Source organism: Mustelus asterias, chromosome 1, assembly GCF_964213995.1.
Source record: "Mustelus asterias chromosome 1, sMusAst1.hap1.1, whole genome shotgun sequence".
In the NCBI taxonomy this organism is placed as follows: Eukaryota; Metazoa; Chordata; class Chondrichthyes; order Carcharhiniformes; family Triakidae; genus Mustelus; species Mustelus asterias.
In genome coordinates this window covers 113,658,341-113,684,365 of record NC_135801.1, presented here as the reverse complement: position 1 = coordinate 113,684,365, position 26,025 = coordinate 113,658,341, and the positions used below count along the sequence as shown (strand labels likewise).

The 26,025-nt window shown below is 44.4% G+C and overlaps 1 protein-coding gene across 1 annotated transcript in view; it reads right to left on the bottom strand.

Annotated features, from left to right (window-relative positions):
• The window catches only part of spata18 (spermatogenesis associated 18), a 90,116-nt gene that overhangs the window by 44,017 nt on the left and 20,074 nt on the right, over positions 1 to 26,025 (bottom strand). Inside the window, exons 5-12 of the mRNA XM_078238423.1 lie at positions 25,583 to 25,678; positions 22,404 to 22,538; positions 19,120 to 19,330; positions 13,361 to 13,519; positions 10,904 to 11,079; positions 10,306 to 10,429; positions 6,067 to 6,141; positions 3,006 to 3,054 (exon numbers count right to left, since the gene is read on the bottom strand). Of these exons, the coding sequence (XP_078094549.1) occupies positions 3,006 to 3,054; positions 6,067 to 6,141; positions 10,306 to 10,429; positions 10,904 to 11,079; positions 13,361 to 13,519; positions 19,120 to 19,330; positions 22,404 to 22,538; positions 25,583 to 25,678 (1,025 nt within the window). The remainder of the gene's footprint in view (positions 1 to 3,005; positions 3,055 to 6,066; positions 6,142 to 10,305; positions 10,430 to 10,903; positions 11,080 to 13,360; positions 13,520 to 19,119; positions 19,331 to 22,403; positions 22,539 to 25,582; positions 25,679 to 26,025) is intronic.

Sequence of the window (26,025 nt, the reverse complement as noted above, 5' to 3'; positions counted from 1 at the left end):
GAGAGCTTGGGAGATCAGGGATGGGGGGGGGGGGGGGGGGGGGGGGGGGGGGGGGGTGGAGATCGAGGCAGGCCGGGGGTGGGGGTGCGTGGTGGGTGGTGAGGCTGGCCCGGACACATCCGGGGGGGTCAGCAGACAGGAGTTGCGGGGCTGGCCAGGCGATCAAGTTGGCCAGCGATCAGGAGGCCAGCAGATCGGCACATGCGCAGTGGCCCACTCAACACTATGCTGCCGGCCTCTCCAGTGGGAATAGGCCCCACCCATTGATTTTTAACAGGATTCACACTGGTGCACTCTGCAGTGTGGAAGATTCATTTTGAAATTCCCACTGGAAAAAACCAGTGGGATTTACTCCAGTTTTTACGCGAATTCGACACCTGAATTTTTTTTGGGAGAAACCCCCCCCCCGGGCGGGACCAAAAGAGGTCACAGCGAAGTAGGATGGAGAACTCAATAAAATGTAAAAATCTATGCAGAGGTAGAGAAGGGACTGTGGTCACAGTCACACAGGATACCAGTCAGTGAGAGAGGAAGATTCTTGGTTTGATCCCTGTATGTGGAGTTAGCTAGGATTAGGGAAAGAAAATAAAAACAGCCAGGGTTCCCATTCCTGAACATTACTCAGCATATTGACAGAATGTCCACGCGTACAGATATCCAAAAGGATAGGACTGTATTCAGCCCCAAAACCCCACCTACTTGCAGCACCAAATATTAAGGCTTAAGCGTGAAGGATCACCAATTAATGAGGTAGCAGAGGGCTGAAAACAGTAACAGAATCATAGCCCAGTGTATGTCACTGACATTGACAGAAAGGGAAGAGAGAAAATTATAAACAAAGTGTAAGGAATTGAACTGTCCGTCCATCAATGGACTTGGTGTTCTTCTCCAGATGGGATCGCTTTGTATTGTCCCTTCGTTATGACTGCAGTTTTCTCACTATGAATCTGTTACACTTGCACTAGGGGTATCGGATGTTCTCAGTCAGTGTTGTCATTGGAAAAACTGTTCTAGTATCTACCTCTGATATGGCCACCTGAACAAGCATTCCGACACGAAGGGACTGTCCATCTGAATCCGCCTAGCACAATGTCGTGACAAAACATTAACCAATAAAAATCTACAAAACCACTGCCATGCTGCCTTTGATGTTTTAGTTCATGTTCAGCCTAAAACTATGAGAAACTGGCAATTATTTCAATCAACATGTTTCCTTAGAACCCAATGGTACGACACAAAAGACAATTTCAAATGCTTTGGTCTCCAGTTGCACTCTGTGGGGCTTGTGTCTGCCCACATAATGTCTTAAAGCTGCAACATCTTTTAGCAAGATAGTGTCTGGAATTATATTTAATGCAGCAGTTAGAAAAATACACATTGTACTGCAAGATACAGGAGTACTTCGGACAAAATGGATAGTTAGTTTGCATTCACTTTGACAGCTCTTTCAATCATCTGAATTCTCCCCTCGAAACATATTACGGAGAATTGTTAACCTAAAATTCAGACACATGGAAGGGCAAGAGGCTGAGGTATACCAGGTGGTATGGGGAAGTGGCTGAATTTGGTCTGTCACCCAGTTTCTCCGGGGCTCCACACTTTCTCTTTGACCAGGAAGCAAACAGTTGAAAGGAATTTCTTGCCTTTACCTCTTCCATCCTGACTTCAGTGAAAGAGGCAGGACTGAAGGGACAACATTTCCTGAAAGAACATTCTGCTAGATCCACATGCCTGGTGGTCAGTTGATGGCCTGCCCACTTACATTTTTGAGACCATGTGATCCTAATGCTATTTATCTGATAGTAACGTATTTGCAGCGTGAGTGAAATGGTGGCATTTCCCTTTTTAAATTTCCACTCCTCGACCATGACACACTCTGCCCAGGCTTCAATATTCTTGCTTACCCACAGGATGGGGAGCACCATTAGTGCAGTGGATGCACATATTATGTTAAGTGCAGTGGATGCACATATTACGTTATGTTAATGACTCCAACTTTAGGACTTGGAACAAAAATGCACCACTATCATCACCAGCCTTGTTCCCTTGTTTTAACTCAATGGCCTTACAAATACATCGCTGTTATTAGTGTCTGAATTTATTGTGGAGAGTTGGATGTTCCCCGAGCAATAGAGCGACATTCACACTAGGAACAAAGTCGTAAGCGCACATTCCATTCATTTATGCAAAATCCCCAATTTCTCAGCTAATGCTCCCCACGTGAACCTCTGACTTATTGATGTGAATTGCTTTCTTTGTTGTTTTAATGGGTGTTAACTGTTGAATCCAGGTGTTCACTCGCTAAAACTATGCAACATTAAGGCCAATCTATCACGTTCAAAAAAAAGCTTTGGATTTACCCGACACTTGCAAAGGTGTAAAGGATAAAGGGGGTGTAATGCAGTTTGATTAGCTACTTTTTAGTGAGTGTTTTGAAACACAAACAATAAGCCACATCCTCAAAAAATAAGAACTAATTACAGCCCTCAAAAAGACAAATGCAAGTAAACCTTTGAAAGTTATAACCAACTTTCATTTTAATCATTTGATTCTCCACCTTCTCCATCAACTTGCTGTGACCATTTTAGGGACTTCTACCAAGGAGACGTTGGCCAGAATTCTCCGGTCTCACAGATCTCGCTACCACTGCCAATGAGAACGGCGAATGTGGCGCTCAGCCATTCACTGCACAGGGACTGGAGAATTCCAGCTGTTGATTTCTCAACTTCCTTGTCATATTTCCCCAGGGGGTCATCAGCAGTCCTCTTAGATTTGTACCAGCCTCGAGCATCCTGCTTGCTTCCCTGAGCATAGATCGGTGACAGCACACCTTGGTTAGCAGCTGCACTGGCATAATACAACAAGACATCTTACACACACACACACACACACACATAATCCTGGCTACAGAAGTAGTTAAATCACTTTGATGATTAAATCATATATTCAAGAATTAACCTCTAAATAATTCCATATTGCTACATTAAAAATGCCTTCACACTTACTGGGACTAATGCTTCGTCTGATGGGGGAAGGACTACGGCTTCGGGAAGACTGTAAAAGACATGAGATAAAACGTGAACTTCAATCTTGCAGCTGCAAAACAGCTGTGCACTCTTACTGCATGAAAGAAGAAATGATTAATGAATACACAAGGAGCACAGTCAAGAATAGTCACAATCATCAAACCCACACAATGCAGCTCAAACATCCAACCTAATGATTTAATGATTTTAGCAACACTCGATGGAGCTGCCTCAAAGATGCTAGGTGGACAACAATACCAAGTTAACCCAGTATTGACTGAGCTTCTTATTTACATTAGGCACTATTGAAGGGCCCGATGGTTAAAAGAGATTTTCATCCTTGGTGTAATGTTGAAAAGTTGTATCATGGATGACTACAGCTTCCAGCAGAGCAGCACAGCTAGGAATATTCACTAGATCCATCATTTGCCTGAAACAGTTATCTCAAGGATTATATCAGAAATACAAATTAAAGCCAGACCAACTGTTGAATTGGCCATGGGCCAGGTAATCTAGATTAATGCTTATCCCCTGTGGATACTCTGCTCCCAAGGTGGAGTGCTGTGCCTCTTTAGCAACTGTGGTTCTGATTTTGAGAGGCTTTGTTGGGGTCACAGAGCCAAGCAAGTGCAGGTCACAAAACCAGACTCATGGCATTTATCTGCTAATGAGAACGCTGCATTTTAGAAACCTGACTGCGGCTAGCACGAGCATCAGTAAGACTCCCTTGATCATTTTAAAGATCTCAATTAGATCACCTCTCAACTTTATAAGCTCAAGAGAATATAAACATTTATAGACTTTATCTGTTAACCCTTAAAGCTCTGGTATAATTCTGGGGATTCTACAATGAACCTCTCTAAAGCCAATACATCCATCCTGCAACCTTTTGCAGAAAATGTGTACGTATGTGGCCATTCTGAATGAGGTTTTGAATAACTCATAGGTAATGTGTGATTGTAATGGTACTGATACTTGGCTCGGATTCTGTGGACCCATGGGGGTCTGCTCCACCAGTTGGAGTACGGAGTCAGTTCCATGGGGGAGGCCTGATAGAAACAAATGCCTTTCAGGCACTTAAGTGGCCTTCCCAGTGTTTGAAGCCCTCGGCAGTGGAAATCCCACCTGCAAGAAGTGCCAGCTAATGAGAGACTGGTAGCTCCTCATGGTGCCAATGCCTGTAGGAGTAGCTGGTGAGAGAGTCCCCACTCGGGGGACCCATAATCATCGTGGGATCCCAGGCCAAAAGGTGAGTGAAGGTGAGATGGGGATCAGGAATGTCGGAGGCATGAGTGAGCGATGGCTTTCAGTGGCCATCCCACAATCTAGTACAAGGACCCTCAATCGGACAGGGTGCCCGATACCAGACCCTCCCAGCACCCCAAGGCAGCAGACCTGTGTGGCCCCCATCTTACCCCTGAGCCATTACCAAATGATGATGGGCTGAGGATAATGAGTGTCAATTAGTTTATTGATGAGCCTAATTACATCCTGCTGGCAGCTGTGAATCCCACATCAGCCCTCCGCTCTCCACCTTCACTGGGGGAGGTATTGATGCCACCGCGAGATTAACGCATGCCTGGCTGCCATGTTTCCCACCAATACGGACTGGAATAAATCCAGCCCGTTCATTGTTTTTCCAAAACTGTGCAGTAAAAGCTGTAAACTAGCAACAAAATGAATATGTAATGCAGTTCTAGTTATCAGTGCATTTATTGCATTCCAAAAGAAAATAATAGTTTCCAATTCTGGATTTTTAAATTGCAAAATATCTTAAAGCAAATAATATGGTGCTGCATGTTGCTGCTCTGTGGTGAATCTTTACACAGTCAGTTCCTGATCTCAGCTGTACTGCCAGTCAAGGTACAGAACAGAGATTAGGGGCCAGATTTCCATGAAGGAGATGGGATGATCTAGTCAGGGGTCATGGAGGTGATGTGGGGGATATGAGAGGGCATTAAAAAGCTATTGCCATTCTCTTTAAAAACTGACCTGTCAAAAGCTTTCGGAATCCAGACACTGGTTCACGACTCCTCTGAGGAGCTATGAACCACCAGTCCTGGAGAAAGCTGGCCAGACTCCACAGAAGTTGCTGGGTGATATGATGAGGTGCCCATCCCCAACTTGGGAGTGCAGAGTGTGCGCTTACTACCCGCACCCTTATCCCAAAATGGCAAAACATTGCTGGAAATGGGAATGGGGGCAGGAATCCTAGAAATCGGGTCCTGCTCGCCATTTCAAATTCCCACCTCGCCTCCTTTCTAATGTGGATAGAGGCATGGAATCCGGGCCTAGCTATTTGTGTACTGGGAAAAGATGATGAAAATCAATAGATGATTCACCCCTGGCAACTCAGATCTATTTCAAAAGGAGGGCAGACAGCAGGTTGCCACTCAAAAGAGACTGAAGGAGGCAGAAAAAGATTGTTCCCAGTTTAAAGCATTGAGGTGAAAATTGTCAATTGGCTAACAGTGCCGTGGGTGTACCTACACCACATGGACTGCAGCAGTTCAAGAAGGTGGCTCACCAACACCTTCTCAAGGGTAACTGGGGATGGGCAATAAATACTGGCCTGGCTTCACGGTGATGCCCAGACCCCTTGAACAAATGGAAAAAAAACTTGTTGCCACAGAGCAGTATTAAAGCATTCTGAGCAGAATAAAGCACGGCTTCAGGGAGTGCACACCCAACTGTGCGGCTGGCCTGACATTTCACATGTAATTAATCCTGCTGTTGCATTGAATTTGTTCCTCTTATTCTTGCGTAGCACATGAATTAGGAGCAGAGCACTCTGACCGGGCTGAAGTCACCGTGTTGTCTGTGTGTGTTTCCTGCATATTTGGTGATTTACAATCCCAGTCGAATGCAGTGCTCCAATCCATTATCTCTCCTCAGCAATACCCAAGATAATGTTGAAGTCGATTTAAAACACATGCACATCTGCATTAACTATGTCTGTTATGCTTTGGTTAAAGACTGTTAGTCCAACCTGACTTTGTATTGTCAGGGTGACAGTAGGAAACATTTCACAATAACCTACCAGGGCACGGGTTGGACTGGTAGAGCGGGAACGGATGGGACTGGAACTCCTGCTTCGACTTTTACTTGGCGACCACTGAGTCAATAAAAATGAGAAGGTTACCGATAGATAATTACCGTGGAATTATCTCTACAGTAACTGAGTACAATTCTGTAAAAACTCCCCAAAAAATTACTGTCAAGAAGTACGGCAATTACTTTTTAATCGTACAATTAAAACGGATTTTTTTTACAAGTAATCCCCAATTTTATCGAAAGAAATAGAGACAGGGATTATATACTTAAAAATCGATGAACTGGATCTCACTCCCACAATAAAGGGGTGCTTCTTGGAACCCAGGCGAGCCTCCCTTAAAATGGCAGAGGCCACAACGTTAGACCAGCCTTAAGAGCTTATTTGGAAAACAGACGCAAACCACAGTGTGGTTTCCTAGACTCGCAAAATTTAACAACCAAGCAATATAAAAATATTCTTTTTTAATGAATGTGCTGGTTACAAAGTTCACATCTGTTACAAGGAGTGATTTATCATTATTAGGTTAGCAAGCATCAGATTATTTCTTCAAAAGGCAAAAGTTTTTGTTTTTTGCCAAGTTACATGTTGAATCTACTCTCTATCTACAGCTATGAAGTATAGATTAGGTGAGCAGCAAGTAGGCAGTACATGTGAATTATATTCCACATGGCTCCAAATGTTATATGAGCTGTGCCAGTTTGGACGAACGGTTGTTGACCCAGTGAAGTAGAGTCATTGCAGCCTCAGATTGCTGTTGCCTTTCCCTCTTAGGCTGCTCTACCTAAAATTTTAAGTAAAGGGGAAGTGGCCACTTTACAGTCAAGTTAGCCTGTTACAACGATGCACATTTATATACAGTGGAACCCCGATTTTACGCGCCCCGATTTAGCGCGAAATCGGATATGACGCAATTGCGCGACGGACCCTTTTTTTTTGCTATTTCCGGTTTAGCGATTTAGCGCGACCCCGATTTAGCACGACCCCGATAACATTCGCGATAATATTTTATGGACCCCAACCATCGCGTTAAAGTGGGGCTGCACTGTAGTATCATAAAGGTAGTAAAATGTCCCAAGGTGCTTCACAGGAAAGATTATCAAACAACATTTGACACGGAACCATACAAGGAGATATTAGAACATGTGATCAAAACCTTGGTTAAAGAGATAAGTTTCATGAAGCATTTTAAGAGATGCAAATAGGTGGAGAGGTTTAAGGAGGGAATTCGAGAGCTTACGGCAGCTGATGGCACAACCACCAGTGATGAAGCAATTAAAGTCAGGGAGGTAAAGGAGGTAAAGGAGGCTACAATTGGCTGAGGGTTGCAGGGGGTTCAGGACTGGCAGTTAAACATCCAGGGATTCACAACCTATCGAAAAGACAGAGAGGTGGGTAGAGGGGGCGGGGTTGCCTTGTTAATTAGAAATGAAATTAAATCAATAGCACTAAACGACATAGGGTCAGACGATGTGGAGTCTGTGTGGGTAGAGTTGAGGAACCACAAAGGCAAAAAAACCATAATGGGAGTTATGTACAGGCCTCCTGACAGTGGTCAGGACCAGGGGCACAAAATGCACCACGAAATAGAAAGGGCATGTCAGAAAGGCAAGGTCACAGCGATCATGGGGGATTTCAATATGCAGGTGGACTGGGTAAATAATGTTGCCAGTGGACCCAAAGAAAGGGAATTCATTGAATGTTTACAGGATGGCTTTTTGGAACAGCTTGTGATGGAGCCCACGAGGGAACAGGCTATTCTGGACTTAGTGTTATGTAATGAGCCAGACGTGATAAAAGATCTTAAAGTAAGGGAACACTTAGGAAGCAGTGATCATAATATGGTAGAATTCAGTCTGCAATTTGAAAGAAGGAAGGCAGAATCAGATGTGAAGGTTCTACAGTTAAATAAAGGTAATTACAGGCGCATGAGGGAGGAACTGACAAAAATCGACTGGAAGCAGAGCCTAGTGGGAAAGACAGTAGAACAGCAATGGCAGGAGTTTCTGGGAGTAATTGAGGACACAGTGCAGAGGTTCATCCCAAACAAAAGAAAGGTTATCAGAGGGGGGATTAGGCAGCCATGGCTGACAAAGGAAGTCAGGGAATGCAAAAGAGAGAGCCTATAATGTGGCAAAGAGTAGTGGGAAGTCAGAAGATTGGGAAGGCTATAAAAACAAACAGAGGATAACAAAGAGAGAAATAAGGAAGGAGAGGATCAAATATGAAGGTAGGCTAGCCAGTAACATTAGGAATGATAGTAAAAGTTTCTTTAAATACATTAAAAACAAACGGGAGGCAAAAGTAGACATTGGGCCGCTCCAAAATGACGCTGGTAATCTAGTGATGGGAGACAAGGAAATAGCTGAGGAACTTAATAAGTACTTTGTGTCAGTCTTCACAGTAGAAGACATGAGTAATATCCCAACAATTCAGGAAAGTCAGGGGGCAGAGCTGAATATGGTTGCCATCACAAAGGAGAAAGTGCTAGAGAAACTAAAAGGTCTGAAAATTGATAAATCTCCGGGCCCAGATGGGCTACATCCTAGAGTTCTAAAGGAGATAGCTGAAGAAATAGTGGAGGCGTTAGTTATGATCTTTCAAAAGTCACTGGAGTCAGGGAAAGTCCCAGAGGATTGGAAAATCGCTGTTGTAACCCCACTGTTCAAGAAGGGAACAAGAAAAAAGATGGAAAATTATAGGCCAATTAGCCTAACCTCAGTTGTTGGCAAAATTCTAGAATCCATCGTTAAGGATGAGATTTCTAAATTCTTGGAAGTGCAGGGTCGGATTAGGACAAGTCAGCATGGATTTAGTAAGGGGAGGTCGTGCCTGACAAACCTGTTAGAGTTCTTTGAAGAGATAACAAATAGGTTAGACCAAGGAGAGCCAATGGATGTTATCTATCTTGACTTCCAAAAGGCCTTTGACAAGGTGCCTCACGGGAGACTGCTGAGTAAAATAAGAGCCCATGGTATTCGAGGCAAGGTACTAACATGGATTGACAATTGGCTGTCAGACAGAAGGCAGAGAATTGGGATAAAAGGTTCTTTCTAAGAATGGCAACCGGTGACAAGTGGTGTCCCGCAGGGTTCAGTGTTGGGGCCACAGCTGTTCTCTTTATATATTAACGATCTAGATGACGGGACTGGGGGCATTCTGGCCAAGTTTGCCGATGATACAAAGATAGGTGGAGGGGCAGGTAGTATTGAGGAGGTGGGGAGGCTGCAGAAAGATTTAGACAGTTTAGGAGAGTGGTCCAAGAAGTGGCTGATGAAATTCAACGTGGGCAAGTGCGAGGTCTTGCACTTTGGAAAAAAGAATAGAGGCATGGACTATTTTCTAAACGGTGACAAAATTCATAATGCTAAAGTGCAAAGGGACTTGGGAGTCCTAGTCCAGGATTCTCTAAAGGTAAACTTGCAGGTTGAGTCTGTAATTAAGAAAGCAAATGTAATGTTGTCATTTATCTCAAGAGGCTTGAAATACAAAAGCAGGGATGTACTTCTGAGGCTTTATAAAGCACTGGTTAGGCCCCATTTGGAGTACTGTGAGCAATTTTGGGCCCCACACCTCAGGAAGGACATACTGGCACTGGAGCGGGTCCAGCGGAGATTCACACGGATGATCCCAGGAATGGTAGGCCTGACATACGATGAACGTCTGAGGATCGTGGGATTATATTCATTGGAGTTTAGGAGGTTGAGGGGAGATCTAATAGAAACTTACAAGATAATGAACGGCTTAGATAGGATGGACGTAGGGAAGTTGTTTCCATTAGCAGGGGAGACTAGGACGCGGGGGCACAGCCTTAGAATAAAAGGGAGTCACTTTAGAACAGAGATGAGGAGAAATTTCTTCAGCCAGAGGGTGGTAGGTCTGTGAAATTCATTGCCACAGAGGGCTGTGGAGGCCGAGACGTTGAGCGTCTTCAAGACAGAAATTGATAAATTCTTGATTTCTCGAGGAATTAAGGGCTATGGGGAGAGAGCGGGTAAATGGAGTTGAAATCAACCATGATTGAATGGTGGAGTGGACTTGATGGGCCGAATGGCCTTACTTCCGCTCCTATGTCTTATGGTCTTATCTTGCTACACTGGATAGCTGGGGGAGATTAGAGATGGGGAACTGATCATGGAGAATCTGAATGCAACGATGAGAAAAACAGCCCATAATTGGCTGTCTTTCTTTAACCACCTACATTTATCTATAGGTTCCACGACTCACCAGAGCTCCTCTTTTTGTAAATGCTTCTCCCTTAGCAATGACCATGTCATTTTCCATCAGGGCTGGCCAGATGTGGTAAACCACTAGTGGAGCGGTGAAATCAGAGTCATAGCTGCGGCGATACCTGGAGGGTGGAAAAAATGTTCATGTCCTTTAAAATTCTACAAGCGCTCAGAACAGTGCAAAAAAAAAACAAATTTTACATTCAATCCACATAATGAGCGCTTGTGAGGAATTAAGTTAACCCCTCCAGGTTCCTTCCCTCCCCAAAATGAGGGCAAGCCCCCTTCAATTAGGATTTATGAATATTTGCCATTCATGGACTTCCAATAAATGTAACATCTCTGGTATGAAATGCTAGATTGGCTTAAAGGACTTGCATTTATATAGTACCTTACACAATCTCAGAATATTCAAAAGTTTTTCATAGTCAATGAGGTACTTTTGAAGTGTAGCCACCACTCCGATATAGGAAAACACAGCAGCAACTTTGCACACTGGTGGGTAACTAAGCACACGTTTTCTCCAGATGTGTAGGGGGCATTTTGCCCGCCACAAACACATTTGTTCATTGTGATAAAATGGAGGCCACACTCACTTTTTCTCATTGAAGAGTTCACCATCTGTCGTGAAGGCAACGTCAAGCGGGGGCTCCAGCGTCTGCATGGCAAAGGCTAGACGGCACACATCACGGATAAAACTGCTTATCAATATGAAGTCCACCTCAGGTGGAAAGGAAATCTTTGGATTTACGCTCATGTTACGGATCACATCCTGTTGAAACATGATTTTTGTTTTTAAACAGGCTACCTTAAACATGTCTCATCCACTATAAATATGTCCCAAAAATACAGTGAATTAAACTGTGCCTTCAGTTATAACAACACACCTTGACTTTAAGCTAGTTGCAGTCAGTGGCTGCCGCAAGTTTAGAACAATTTACCAAAAGGTTGGAGATTGAGAACAGACTTTTAGAAGGGGTGTGTGGCCATTTTTCCAAGTGTTGAAGAGTTAAGTTGAGATCATTTAAAATATATGTTAATATATAGGGCAGAATTTTATGATTCTCCTGCTGGTGGGTGTGCAGGGGTGGGGGAAGAACGCATAATACTCCCCAGATAGCCTTCCCATCGTCCTTCTGCCTGCCTTGACATCTCTGCAACTTTATAATGGATTGGGCAAGGCCCAGACTGGCCTGCCTGATCTGTCCCAATTCAGACCCTTCGGCAGGCAATTAATGACCACTTAAGGAGCTCAGGGACAGGGAGGGAGCTTGGAAAATCACCTTGTTCAGGGCCCCACCCCACAGGGTCTGCCTCCTGCCAGCTCCACCCCCCTCAATTAAGATTCACACTTCTTTCTCTCCATGCTTTGCTTCCCTACCCCACCATGAGGCCACCCACACTAATATGGTGACTGACTGTGGTCTCGGTCCTGGCCACTGCTACTGTTGGGACTGCAGAGCTCTCAGCCATTCAGAATGGCTGACAGTTGTCTGACGCAATTAGGGATGGGCAATAAATGTTGGGATTGGGTTGGATTGCTCTCATACCACACCAGAGGAGATTCCTCCCTCCAGACTTTTCAGCCTTCTCTGTATGCTGGGTATAATAGATACGGCCATACTAAAACATGAATCCCCTTGTTAAGGGGGAAAAACAGCAAGGAAGGGATGTTAATCCAAATTAAATCAGAAAGAAATACAGGCAAGATCACCATGACTACATTGAAAGGCACAAAAGATATTTTTCATTCTTCTTTTCTGCCGTATAGGTCAACTTGTAAAAAAAATTCCGCCTCAAGACATTAATTAAAATATTTAAATGCTATTTGTAAGAAAATCAGGTGAGTATTTGGTTTTGTTTTGTTTCATATATCCCGGCTGCAATTTTCTTTTTTACTTAAAATTTGTGCTGCATTATGTATATGGACCATTAACTAAAAAGGGCTGAGGGTTGATTAAGTTTGTTTTCAGGGAATTGTATTAGTTACAGACATGGGTCTGGGTATTCAAGGATATCACTGTACAGATTTTTTCAGCTCTTGCAAATATCAAAAAAAAACTAGGTTATGAGTTTATCATTGCTGATTTTGCTACTCAAATGCTTAACATTTCAAATTCCTCTAGGCAAAAAAAGGTAAAGTCACCTTTGCCCCAGATGACCAGAGTCTGCTCTCCCCTTTAAGGTGCTTTAACCTAAGGATCACCACACCTCGGTGAGGGGCAAGGTTGAGAAGCGGGGCCTTCATGAATAACCTTAGCCGGTATGGGAATTGAACCCATGCTATTGGCGGCGCTTGCATCATGAACCAGCCATCCAGCCAACTGACTCCCCAAATAGTGAAAATATCTCCTCTGAGTGGTCTCAACCACTAACCTTTCAGTTAAATTCCTCTGCCATTCAGTGGAAGCATTAGTTAACACAAAATCATGGAATCTTTACAGCGCAGGAGGCCATTCAGCCTGTCTAGTATGTACTGGCTTGCTGAAAGAGCAGCCAACCTAATCCCACTCCCCTGCCTTATCCCCATAATCTTGCACATTCTTTCTTTTCAGATAGCAATCCAACACCTCTTAAAATACTGGAAGATAGCATTAGTTATTCTTGTCCTACCTTTTTTCACTAATCACTTTTATTTTGATACTTATGAGACAAACCTTACAAGCATAAGATTTTTCTGAAATATTTAAAGTGTTTCTAATCAAAATAAATAAGAAATATTTTAATGTGATCTGTTAAACAACAATTCAGATTGAAAAGTTCAAAATTCTTCCAGCTCTTTTTGATTTCTGTGTAAGTATTCAATTTAACGGGAGTATCTGAGTACGTGGCAGTCTTTCAGATGATAGTTTTCACGATGGTGGTGGACGTGAGGCCGGTAGCCTAGTGGCTGTGGTACTGGACTAGCAAACCAAGACATCATAAGTTTAACTCCCACTGTGAAAGGTTATGAAATTAAAATTCTCTTAAACAGCAGTGAAAAGGTGTAAATAATAAATCAAATTGAGCCTATAGCACACTCGATACATATTTCAATGTATTTTCATACATACATTAATGCTGGACTGGACATCATAGAGATCCAGATTGCGAATGATATAACCCATCACAGTTTCATCCAGTGACTCTGGCCCAAGGTGAGAGGGAGAAAGTGTTTTCCGTACCCGCAGTTTGAATTGTCGGAAAGCCATTTTGGCTGCTTGAAATGCCTCCTATGTTCAACGGGAGAAACAATCAGGTGAGACTTACCCTGTACCTTTTGATATTTCCTAAGCTGTTCCATTTTTGGGATATTTGCCTTAATGGGTTTTTGTTGCACTGATTTATGCTCACACTTTATTCTGGTCTGTTTGCCACTAAGTTAGGTGCTGGGATTTTACCGCCTCGCCCGTCCAAGGCCAACGGAGAATGCCGTTCTGCGAGCCTGGGATCGGGGCGGGCGTGCCGGTAAAATTCCGCCAATATACTATCATCTCCAGAAGAAATGGCAAAAAAAATATCCCGTGTTTCATTTAAGCGGTGAAAACAATCTTCTTACCATGGTCCAAAATAACAGAATAGATCATTTTATGGGAATTTTACTGTCTATATGGTGTGGTACTGAATAACTGAGAGCAAGAAACTCAATGGTTTAATTCCTGGTTTGTGATGAGTTAACTAATCGGAACAGGTTTGGCACTAGCGGCCTGATAATTAGTCTCCCTATCCCTTGGCCAGGATTCCAGCTCCTGACTGTTATCCACTGTTGGAAGTGTGTATGTTGGTAGTGGCATAGAAGAGTATTGAGCTTGGCTATGATGACTCGCACAGTGTGCACTCCATAGATACTCACTGCTTAGACTTACACAGGGAGGATGGTTACTAGGGTGAAGTACTGGAAGGCTACCACCACCCATCAAGCCTTATGTAGAGAGTTACCACTACCAGTGGAGGATAATGTTTCAGTTCATTGTACAAATATAACTCTTTTACTTCAACAGCTGTTTGCCTTTTTATTGAAAGACTGTGGAACAATTTTGTGTTACGAAAGACATTCCTCAGCAACCGCAGTGCCTCTGCAAACAGGAGACCAATCTCAAAGATGCTTGCACTAGAAGATACAATATTTTCTCCTCTGCCCCCTGACCCCATCCATCATTGTTTTGAGATGCCATCTTGGGATTAACGGTTAGTGTGCATCAGCTCTGAAAGCATTTGGAGTCAAATAGCAATGCTGGGTCACTGCCCAGCCTGAATATTTCTAGGATGGAAACTCTGCCTGAAAAGTGTTTGCATGTTATGGAAATGATGCAGGAAGGACAGTATCCCTCCCACTAGAGATCCTGCCATATCTGTGCCAGTTAGGAGTTGCAAAATCACTGCTGCCTCTTCATTTGACAACCTGTAAAGGACATCGGTGACCTCCAGCAACTTTCACGTGCCTCACACAAGGATTTTCTCCCCCCCATACTTCAGCGCAGCAGGGCTGTGAATGCAGTGGAAATTTGACTTGGCTGCAAGTTCTCGCAGCAGAAAGTGGGTCAAAACAGTCACCTGCAGACCTGTAGCAGCGCAGAAGATCTGCCGCTCAATTTAGAGTAAGCACCAATTCCCAGCAAGTCATCCAACCCAACACTCTCCCAAAGTATTAACCTGGAAGTACCACCCGTTCATCTCAAGGTTAAATCAGGAGTCTGCAAACAGTACACAGTTTACGGTGGAGACAGAAAAATCGAGGCTCACTTCTTCTACAACCTCTCACTATATTTCACCTGCCCTGAAACCCCCCCCCCCCCCCCAACAACACACAGACAATTCCTCTTTTCTGACTCTTGGGAAGAATAAAAATTCCCTATTTATTTTGGTTTATACAATTGGATTGCCACGCAACTTCTAGTTGACATGTACTTTACATATCATCAGCTTTGATGGTTACAAAGCTTCAAACACTGGCGAGTGGAAAAATGTACATTTGGCACAGATCAAAAAGTAAAAGCTTTCCTGTCGCAATGCAAAACAGACATCTTTCCTGTGCTGCTGTCAGTTTAGGATCAGGTCTTTTCTCAAGGAAAAATAACTTTCCTGTTGTACAATTACAGATTTAATCTTTTGTTAGAGCAGCCAGCACTTGCCTTTCTGCGCTACCTCCTTATTTTTACTTTTAGCAAGAACAAGGAGCTACCCCTATCTCTCACTAATATAGTAGCTCAGTTCCTAGACTCCAACTTTAAACATCACACTAGCTCCCTAGCGGTGAAAACATCCCAGATACAGAAATACTGCTGTCTGCACTGCCACCCAGTGCTAGTATGCGTCACTGCACTAAATATAATCGATCTTAAAGAAGCCATGCCACTGTTGTTGGAAAATATTTTTCTTCAGCTTATGAATATTGATGCAGTAATTTGCATCACAAAACCATCAGTGTAGCATGTGCGTATGATGTATGGTGTCATACACATCTCTGGGGCGGCACGGTAGCACAGTGGTTAGCATTTCTGCTTCACAGCTCCAGGGACCTGGGTTCGATTCCCAGCTCAGGTCACTGTCTGTATGGAGATTGGGGTTGGTGCAGATTCAATGGGCCAAATGGCGTCTTTCTGCACTGTAGGATTCTATGATTTCAGGTGACATTGGGCCTTTCCGATCCCAAAATACTTGCAAGTATAAAATTACATAGACCTAACAAAACAGAAACATTAAATTTAGCCCATCTTCCCCATGCCGATACTTATGTTCCCACAAGCAGTCGACCTTATCCAATGTGCCTAAATATCTTTATTCTCCTTTCCTTCAAACACCTATTTATTCGATCCTTAAAAGATGTCATATTCTCTGCTTCAATCACTGAGTCTAGTGCATCCTTCAACCTCACAAACTCTACGTCAAATGTTCTCCTGCCTTTTGTCCTAAATATCTTTCTTTTGCTATTATATCTATGTCCCCTAGTTCTAGACTGAGTGGAGACAGTCCTTTTCTATCCATTTTGTTCAGTTCCTTAATCTGCACTTTTCAAACAAAACCAGTGCCACGTTTTCAAATCATTCCCCACGGGTGGGAAAATTCCAGCCTCAGCCTTGAAAATTCCAGTTCTCCGCGTAGCCACAACATTTGAGTGGAGAGAATTCCAGATTTCCACTCGCCTTTCTGTGGAAAAGTGGTTCCTGATTTTCTTCTGAAATGACGTCACGTTAACTTTGAGATTATTTCCCCTTGTTCTTGATTCCTCATCAGAGGAAACATTTATTTCTGTATCTACCTAATTATATCCTTTTAACATTTTAAACACTTTGATAAGATTACCCTGCAATCTGTTCTATGTAAGGGAACGTGTGATTGGAATTGTCATGTGGCTGGTTTTGGACTGGGCTATTTTAAAAAAAATTAAGGTTAGTTTTTGAGCAAAGCCCACGATGCCAGACACTACCAAGACTTAGAAAGAAGAGAAAATACCATGTGAATCAAGGAATCCCGATCGATGGATGCCCAGCTTGGAGATTTAAAAGCCTGAATTTGACCCCCATTGATTCTTGGAGAATAAAATCTGAATTATTACACACCTTTAATATGTATTGAATCACAGGACTATAGAAATGTTACAGCACAGAGGGATACCTTTCAGTCTGTTATTTCTACACCTGCTTTCTGAATGCCAATTCCCTTCGTGCCATTCCCCTAATATCCCCCCCCCTAACCTGGCACATTCCTCCCTTTTAGAAAATCCTGTAATCCAATCCCCTCGAGTATATCGACTGTTCCTGCCTCCACCATGCTCTTGCAGGCAGTGCATCCCAGATCATAACCACTCACTGCGTGAAGAAGTTTCACAAGTTAATACTGCCTCTTTTGTTAATTAATTTAAGGTTGTGTCCACGTGATCTCCATCCAGTCACTGCTGGGAGTTTCTCTGCCAGACTCCTCATGATTTTGACTACCTCTATCAAATCTAACCACAACCTTCACTTCTCCAAGGAAAACAGTTCCAACTTCTCCAATCTGTCTGCGTAACTGAAGTTCTTCATCCCTGGAACCATTCTCGTGAATCTTTTCTGCACTCCAATACCTTCACATCTTTCCTAATATGTGGCTTACAGAATTGGAGGCAATTCTCCAGTTGACACTGAATGAGTTTTTTAAAGAAGTTTAACATAATGGGAGCGATTCTCCCCAGGAAATTCTAAGTGTCAAATTTGCGTTAAAAACTGGAGTAAATCCTGCTGGTTTTTTTCGGCAGGAATTTGAAAATGAATCCCTCACACCCTATGCACCGCAGTGTGCACTAGCGCGATTCATGCAAAAATCTGTGGGCGGGGGAAATCTACTCCCGCTGGAAAGGCCGGCAGCATAGCGCTGAGCGGGCCACTGCGCAAGCGCCAATCTGTCAGAGCTGAGATTGGCGCATGCACAGTGGCCTCAGTCTGGCGGCCTCCTGATCGCTGGCCAGCCTCGCAACCCCGCATCGCTGCCCGTCCATTCTCACCTCCCCCCGATTGCTGGCCTTCCGGATGTGACCGGGCCAACCTCGCAACCACCCCCCCCCCCCCCCCCCCCCCCACCAGTCTGCCTCAATCCCCCCCCAGCAGTCCTGATTTCCCTCCCCAACCACCTCCCACAACCCCAGCAGTCCCAACAACCCCCTCCCCACGCCAACCCGATACCCAGCTCCGATCGTTGGCCTCCCTCCCTCTGTCACTGATCCCTCTGCACAGTGGCAGCAAGATCCCAAACCCCCACCAATCTCTCCCACCTGTTAGGCTCTGCCTCATTAGGCACCACTCCCTTGGCACTGCCCCTGACCCTCTAGGGGGCCTCTATGGCCCCCCTTCACTCCAGCGGAGTCAGGCCGCCAGCACCCCACAAATGGGGGGCTATAGTAAACCCCGCTGGAGTGAAACACTCCTGGTGGGGGCAGAGATTCTAGTGGGCCTGGAGATTTCAGTTCTGGGCCTGCTAATAGGATTCAAATTATATTTAAATGGGCATTAGAATGATTTATACAGCTCCACGCCAGAAACCAAATTTCCACTCGCCTTTCCGTGGAAAAGCGATTTTCTTCTGAAATGACCTCACTCTATCTTTGAGACTATATGCCCTTGCTCTTGATTCCTCATCAGACGAAACGTTTTTTTTCTGTATCTACCCAATTAAATCCTTTTAACATTTCAAACACTTTGATAAGGTTACACTTCAATTGTGCCGGGCACAGATTAAATTTTTGGCATCTCACGCTATCTTCCCGGCTCACCACGCTGAACAACAGGAGCGGCAAGGTGGTAAGATTGCATCCCTCTTCTCTGTGTATATCTATTGAACTCCTTCATAACGTTAAAGATGCCTATCAGGTCATCTCTCAATCTTCCCTTTTCTCCTGAAAAAAGAGTCCCAGTCTGTTCAATCTTTCTTGATATCCATATCCAATCAGTTCTTGTACTATCTTTGTAAATAGGGCAGCACGGTGGCACAGTGGTTAGCAGTGCTGCCTCACAGTGCCAACGTTCAATTCCGGCCATGGGTCACTGTCTGTGTGGAGTTTGCATATTCTCCCCGTGTCTGCGTGGGTTTCCTCCGGGTGCTCCGGTATCCTCCCACACTCCAAAGATGTGCGGGTTAGGTTGATTGGCCATGCTAAATTGCCCCTAATGTCAGGGGATTAGCAGTGTAAATATGTGGGGTTACAGAAATAGGGCCTGGGTGGGATTGTGGTTGGTGCAGACTTGATGGGCCGAAAGGCCTCCTTCTGCACTGTAGGGATTCTATGAAATGTATGCACTTTATTTAGTGTTTCCACATCCTTATTGTAATACGGGAAACTGGAACAATGCTCTCTACTTACCGTGGTGGCAATGAATATTATTTTCTGCACCATCTCTAGATCATCAACATAACGTCGGAGGAGATTCTGTGCATTCAGACGTTCATTGGCGTAAAGGTCATTGAAACGAGATACCAATCGAGCGTGCCGAGAGGCACTAACCAGTTTAACACTGGTGGGTGAGTGACTGGCCACAGAGGAAAAAGAGATCGGAGAACGCCGTCCTGAGATTCTAAAGGAAAAATAAATCACTGGCATTATCACATAGGTACGTAAGTAAGTAATCAGCAAAATGTGGAAGAGCATTTCAGAATTAACATTATAAACGACTGTACTTTTTATTTTCTCGGCCGTTGCTAACTCTCAGTGGTGGGTGCAGGTAAAGAAAGAAACCTTAGACAATTTACAATGATCTTCTCCATCTTTTCCCATGGTCAGATTTTCCAACGTAGGTGCCAGCGCTTTTTTAAAATACCCTTTAGCATCGGAACTTTGCTGGCTTCATTTTCTCTGCTCCCTCATTTTGGGGGAATGTTTCCTCTATGAGATACGTGTGATCAAATCACAAATTGTTTATAAAGAACAGATTAATGCTTCTGTTACACAAAGGGCAGAAAGCAAACCGTTCCAACTTGTCTTTTTATTTGACTCAGGGCCCCAAGGTTTCCTTTCTCATTATTTGTAACAAAAGCATAAACATTCAGTCTTACCTTTACAATCTGGCCATGAATAATAGATAATGGAGAAAATTATCCTTCAATGGTTTGCGGTCCCTTTGACTTTTTGGTAGCTATCGGCTGAATTGAAATTGTTAATGCTACGATATATATCACTGCCTGTTAGGCTTCATCCACCTAGGCACCATAAAGCTTATCAAATGCTCACAATGACAGTAGAATACGGAGGAGATGGCCAGGGTTCTCACTTCTGATTGCTATTATTCTTTGTTGGAAGGGCATATGTGGGCATCGGATGAGTACACAATCAATTGTGATGCCCATATCATCAGATAACCTGCTTGTACTCACTGTATGGGCTCACATATGATTAATAGCGCAAGGTTCTGGAGAGCGCACTGTGCTTCTTGAACATGATGCAGGAGATGGCAGGGAGGCAAATATTGGTGATAAATAAGAAAAAAAGGATTCACTAGGAAACCAGGCAGCTTGTTTTAATATTTGAGTATAATGTTATTTTTTAATGGGTTTTTTTACTAAACCTGGATTTGGAATGTCAGCTCTGGCCTCTATTTAACCATCACAATATCCACCTTCAACATCACTGCTGGGCCAACTGAGAATTAAACAACTCAAATTTCATGTCAACAACTGATTGAAGCAAATCTCAGCTCATTTCCACAGGCTGGGATTTTCCATTCCGGGCCCAGGTCCCATGCCGGGGTCGGAAATCGGGAATGTTTCCTGCTGCAGAGCCTGGTGGGAATTTGCGCCAAATCACTTGTTGCTGGGCTCATTAATTATGCAGTCCCAGTGTATTGCATGAGGATTGGGCTGGATGACAGCACCATAGTTTAAAAAGTGCCCTCTGGAGGGTGCTGCCCCTTTGTCGTGAACCCACTGTGCAAGGACGAGATGGCCCATCGATCTCAAAGAGCTTTGGACCCCAGGGTCAGCCACAACTTCCTCAATGTGCTGCTCAATGCATTGGAAGGTGCAGGAAGGGTACCCTGAGAATGGAAGGAGGAAGCTGAATCATCTCAGCCACCCTGCAAGGGAGGAAGTATCCAGTGTGGACAGTGGCCTGGGCCTCCACCAGAAGACTGCCCTGCAATGCCAGAAAACGATGAATGACTTTATCCACGCACCAGGGTACGTGAACCCTCAACAGCTCACACTTACCTCACTAAACGATCAAGGGAACATGGATCTCAGTGACAAGCGCACTATCCATGCAGCCCACGTATAAAAGAGTTACTCAACGTGATAGGTTGGTGTCTCATAGCCCCATTCCAATCCATCTAGTCTGAAAGTAGAGAGGTCACTGCCAGTCCCTGAGCCTTCCACACTAAGTGCTCAGGTGCGGCCTGGGAAATGGTTGGGGGGGGGGGGGGGTGTTGTTGGGGTGGGGAGATGGGAAGGGGGTTAGTTATTGAGGACACCAGCAAGTGTCACTAATGATCTGCCTCTGTGAGTCTTAACTTATCTGCATGGGCTCACTGCTCTGGAGGGTGCTGCCCCAGAACCCTTGTAGACAACCTGCAGCGCATCAATCACATGACACACAATCCGGTGGGTTATTTGTAAAGTGGAAGCACGAGAATGACACCAGAAACTCAGTTGCTCTCAAACCTATCTTCTCTCTGTACGGAAAACATGACAGCACAACAGGAGAGAGAGAGAGTGAGAGTGTATGAGAGAGAGAGACACAGAGAGAGACAGTACCAGAAAGAGAGAGAGAAGACGGGAGGGGGTCTGACTGAGCTGTGGAACCTTACAGAGTTTGAGGAGTGGGCAGCCCAGCTGGCAGGGAGGAACTGGACTGAGCCTGTGCAGATACTGAGCTTGGCGGTCAGCCTCCATCCATAATCTGACCAGGATTCATGCAAAATGTAGTCACATAGAAACCCAAGGGTGTTGTGTTCCTCCATGTTGGAGACAGCTCATGCAGTCACTTCCCACCAGCAAGAGGAGGGAAAGACCAGAAGAAGATGTCCTATCCAGCAGTTCCTCCAGTCCACAGAGGACCCAGGACAGTGGGGATGAGGAAGAAAGTTCTTTCAAGAGGTGACACAGCATCACCTGCACCCTGGGTGGTGAGGGACCTGGTGAGCTGCGGTAATTCATGCAGTTCAGTAGCCATCCATCGGATACCAGAGCAGTGGTAGGACGGCTGTGGGGCCATTCCTCAGATGGGTACATCATTGCAGGAGGTGGCCCAGGTTTTCCTGGGGGACACTGGAGAAGCACTCCTGAACTCACAGGGAAAATAAAGCAGAATCCTTTCACAGCCCACCAGCCCTTTGTGTCTGGTAATTAAAATCACCGCCTTAAATCTTAGCTGCATCGTTAACTGGCAATTCCAACATTCAAACCCGTGGAAGAAATGAGTCCTCAGCTCATATATTACTGGAAAAAAAGGTAAGAAATTCCAAGCACTTGCTCTTAAACGGAGCTCCTCCAAATTACCTGTTATTTGGATGATAAAATATGCAAGTCCAATTGCATGGTTTAATGGCTATTGCAAAAAAAACCATCTTTTTGTTTTAGGGACACCAAAGTAGCATGGCTCTCGATAAGAAAAAACCTTCAAAGACAGATGAAGACTGGAAGTGGAGGAGGTTATACCTTTCCTGCAGCAAGGATTTCTCCGCAGATAGGAAGGCGACTTCATCCTTTAGTTGTCGGATCTGTCGCTCATAGTCGTCCAGTAAATCCACCTTTTGTTTATAGAATCTCACTTGTTCGCGGACTGCTCTCAGCCTAGGGAATACAGGGCACAGATTGTTCCAGAATGCAAAGAAAGTCATTGGAAAGATTATTGCATTTTGGTGACTACATTTACATATACAATAGGACCAATTTCCCGAACGTTGATGTGGGGTTTCAGAGAATGGCAGAGGGGTCGAGCTCTTAAAAGCAAAACACAGCAAATGATGGAAATCTGAAAGAATATATTTCACGTTAGAGACCTGTAATTCTAGGCCTACCCCTCTTACTTTCCTCGACACTTTCCTCATGCAGGAAGCTGTTAAACTGAGCGCAAGGACTCATAAGTGATATCGTGATGCCTCCCACATTATTTTCCTGAATTTATATGAATAGGCTCCTATCTCGTAGACCCACCAAGCAAACTGGCCGTTCGAGGCAACAGTGCTACCCCATCAGGACACAGGATCAGAAATGGGCAGCCAGCCATTTCCTTACAAGACTGCTCGGAGGCCATTTAGCTTCAGTCTATTAAGAAATACCTCAAACGTGAAGCCTCCAAAAGCATCTTCACCTCACAAGGGCAGCCTTCAACATTCCAAAGGGATTGTTCTCGCCACGATATCGTAACCCATTCATCAGTCACACCCAATACCCTCTCCTCTTTCCCACAGCACCTTTCTATGCAAGTGCAGGAAATGCAATACCCTTTCACCTCCTCACCATCCATGGGCGGCACTGTGGCAGTGGTTAGCACTGCTACTTCACTGTGCCAGGGACCCGGGTTCGATTCCCAGCTTGGGTCACTGAATGTGTGGAGTTTGCATGTTTTCCCAGTGTCTGCGTGGGTTTCCTTCCGATGCTCTGATTTCTTCCCACAGTCTGAAAGACGTGCTGGTTAGGTGCATTTGACCTGAGCAGGCGCCAGAGTGTAGCGACTAGAGGAATTTCACAGTAACTTCATTGCAGTGTTAATGTAAGCCTTACTTCTGACAAATAAATAAACTTTTTACTTTACTTTACAGTGCCACAAACACTCCTTCCAGGTAAAACAGTGACGGATTTGTATTTCTTTCATATTCACTGCTCACATTATGGGCTCCTCTACATTCGGGAAACTGAATGCAGATTGGGGGAATCACATTGCAGAACTCCACTTTTTAGCTGTAAGTGTGACTGAGATTCTGGTCACTGTCATTTTAATTCTCCTCCCCACGCCCACTTTGTCCTCAGCCTCCTTCACTGTTCTAATGAAGCTCAACAGAAGCAAGACAAACAGCAGCTGATTTTTCAATCAGGCACCTTACAATCTTCCAGATTCGGGGTGCACCAATTTCACAATATACCCAAAGCTCCAATTTCTTTTTTTGGGGAGGGGGGAGCGGGCAGTTATTGTTAATGATTCAGCTATTTCCATGTAGGCCTCCTCCAGACCCATCTTTACTTGTCCCATTACCAGCCCCTTTTGCCTTAGACTATCATCCCTTTTGTAATTCAATATCTCCTGCCTTCCACTCTGTCACAGACTTTCCCTTTCTTCTTTCCTCCCCTCTCCCTGCGTGTTTTAAACCTGTTTCACAGCTCTAACACTTTCCCAGTCTTGATATGAAAGGTCATCGGCTTGAAATGCTAACTTTGTTTCTCTCTCCACAGAGGCTGCCAGACCTGCTGAGTATTTCCAACATGTGTTTTTATTTCAGATATTTTGCTGTTGTTAAAGTGCTGGCAAGAATAAGTGGTCGAAGTAGAGTGGGGAGAATTAAATCCCCAGCAACATGTTAATTTCCTGGGTCCCATTAAATGAGAAGCCGGAATCAGCCCGACACTGCCTGGTGTCGGATCATGAAGTCTGCTCTGGAGGGTCGCAATGCCAATCTTCCATTATCAGATGTGTCATCCTGAATCATAGAAAACCCATATACTTCCCTCCCTCAGGAGCTGGGTAACTGACGAAGGATGGCTTGGAGCCCTCAATGTTGGGCAGCAAATATCAGGAGCTCCTCACGAGAGACAGAGTGAGCAGCAGAACCCGATGTGCGAAAGCGCTGTCACCATCTTCCTGATCAAAGCTTGCTAGACTCCACTGAACAAGAGATCCACCAGTTGGAGATGTGGAAATTTTGCAGCAGCTGCTTTTCTCTGTGATCCATGTTAAACACGGGCTCCAGATATTGGAGCACACTTTTTTTGTTGTTTTATACTAGGTAATGCCTTTCAGTAACTGTCATCCCAAACCTCAGGGTTTTGTCAGACACCCACTTCCACCTTGCTGGAAGGAGCTTGCCATGTGACATCATTTTGATTTAAAGAATGGGGCGGCACGGTAGCACAGTGGTTAGCACTGCTGCTTCACAACTCCAGGGTCCCGGGTTCGATTCCCGGCTCGGGTCACTGTCTGTGTGGAGTTGGCACATTCTCCTCGTGTCTGCGTGGGTTTGCTCCGGTTTCCTCCCACAGTCCAAAGATGTGCGGGTTAGGTTGATTGGCCAGGTTAAAAATTGCCCCTTAGAGTCCTGAGATGTGTAGGTTAGAGGGATTAGCGGGTAAAATATGTGGGGGTAGGGCCTGGGTGGGATTGTGGTCGGTGCAGACTCGATGGGCTGAATGGCCTCTTTCTGCACTGTAGGGTTTCTATGATTCTATGAATGTCAGCTGTAGTTTCAGGTAGGATGTCTACACACCATAACAGCTTAACCCAGGCCACACAGGGTACTTCAGCAAAGAGATGTGCTTGGCCAGGGTCGGCCAGAGTCCTCCCTCCCTGCAATTTGCCATCAATTAACTTTTGCACAAGAGCTGAAGGAAACCTTTTCTGTTCCATGTAAAGAGTTATGAACCATAAAGAAGAATTATTGGTACACATGGCTTATACTCCAGAAGTTTAATCTGCATAGCGCTTTACTACAATCGAAGAAAAGAGCAAAAGGCCATTCATCCTTCTCAGCATGGACGCCAAAGGACAGTGTCAAGCTGAAGCTGGTATCTATTAGGATCTGATGTACCAATATGTATCAACAGTTGACCCCTCTATCTTTCAATACAACATGTACTTACATGCAAGAAATTAACCAAGATTAATTTAAGGACTTGCAGCTTACTCAGCCCTCAGTTGAATGATTTCATCCTCTGTTGCTAGGAATGTTGCAGCTGATTTATTCTGAGTATCGTCCAGCTCCATGTGAGCTTCTGCTAACCTACAACAGAGTGAAGCCAACAGTGAGCAGAACAACCAAAAGGATCAAAATGTCAATAATGCTGGCTAGGAACAGTGCTCCATGTGGTCATTTTTTTAGCACAGATTCACAAGCTTTCTGTAACTAGATTTTTAGGAATCTTAAGGGGAAAGATTCTTAATTTGAATTCCAGTCCTTTCTAACCACACTGTGGATGTAGCTCAACAAGGCAGCTCATCAATGCCATCTTTTCAAGGGTAATTAGGAATGGGTAACAAATGCTGGTCTTGCCAGCAATACACATATCCCATGAAACAATTTAAAAAGTGCAAGAATTCTAACAAAGAAAAAGAACAAAGAAAATTACA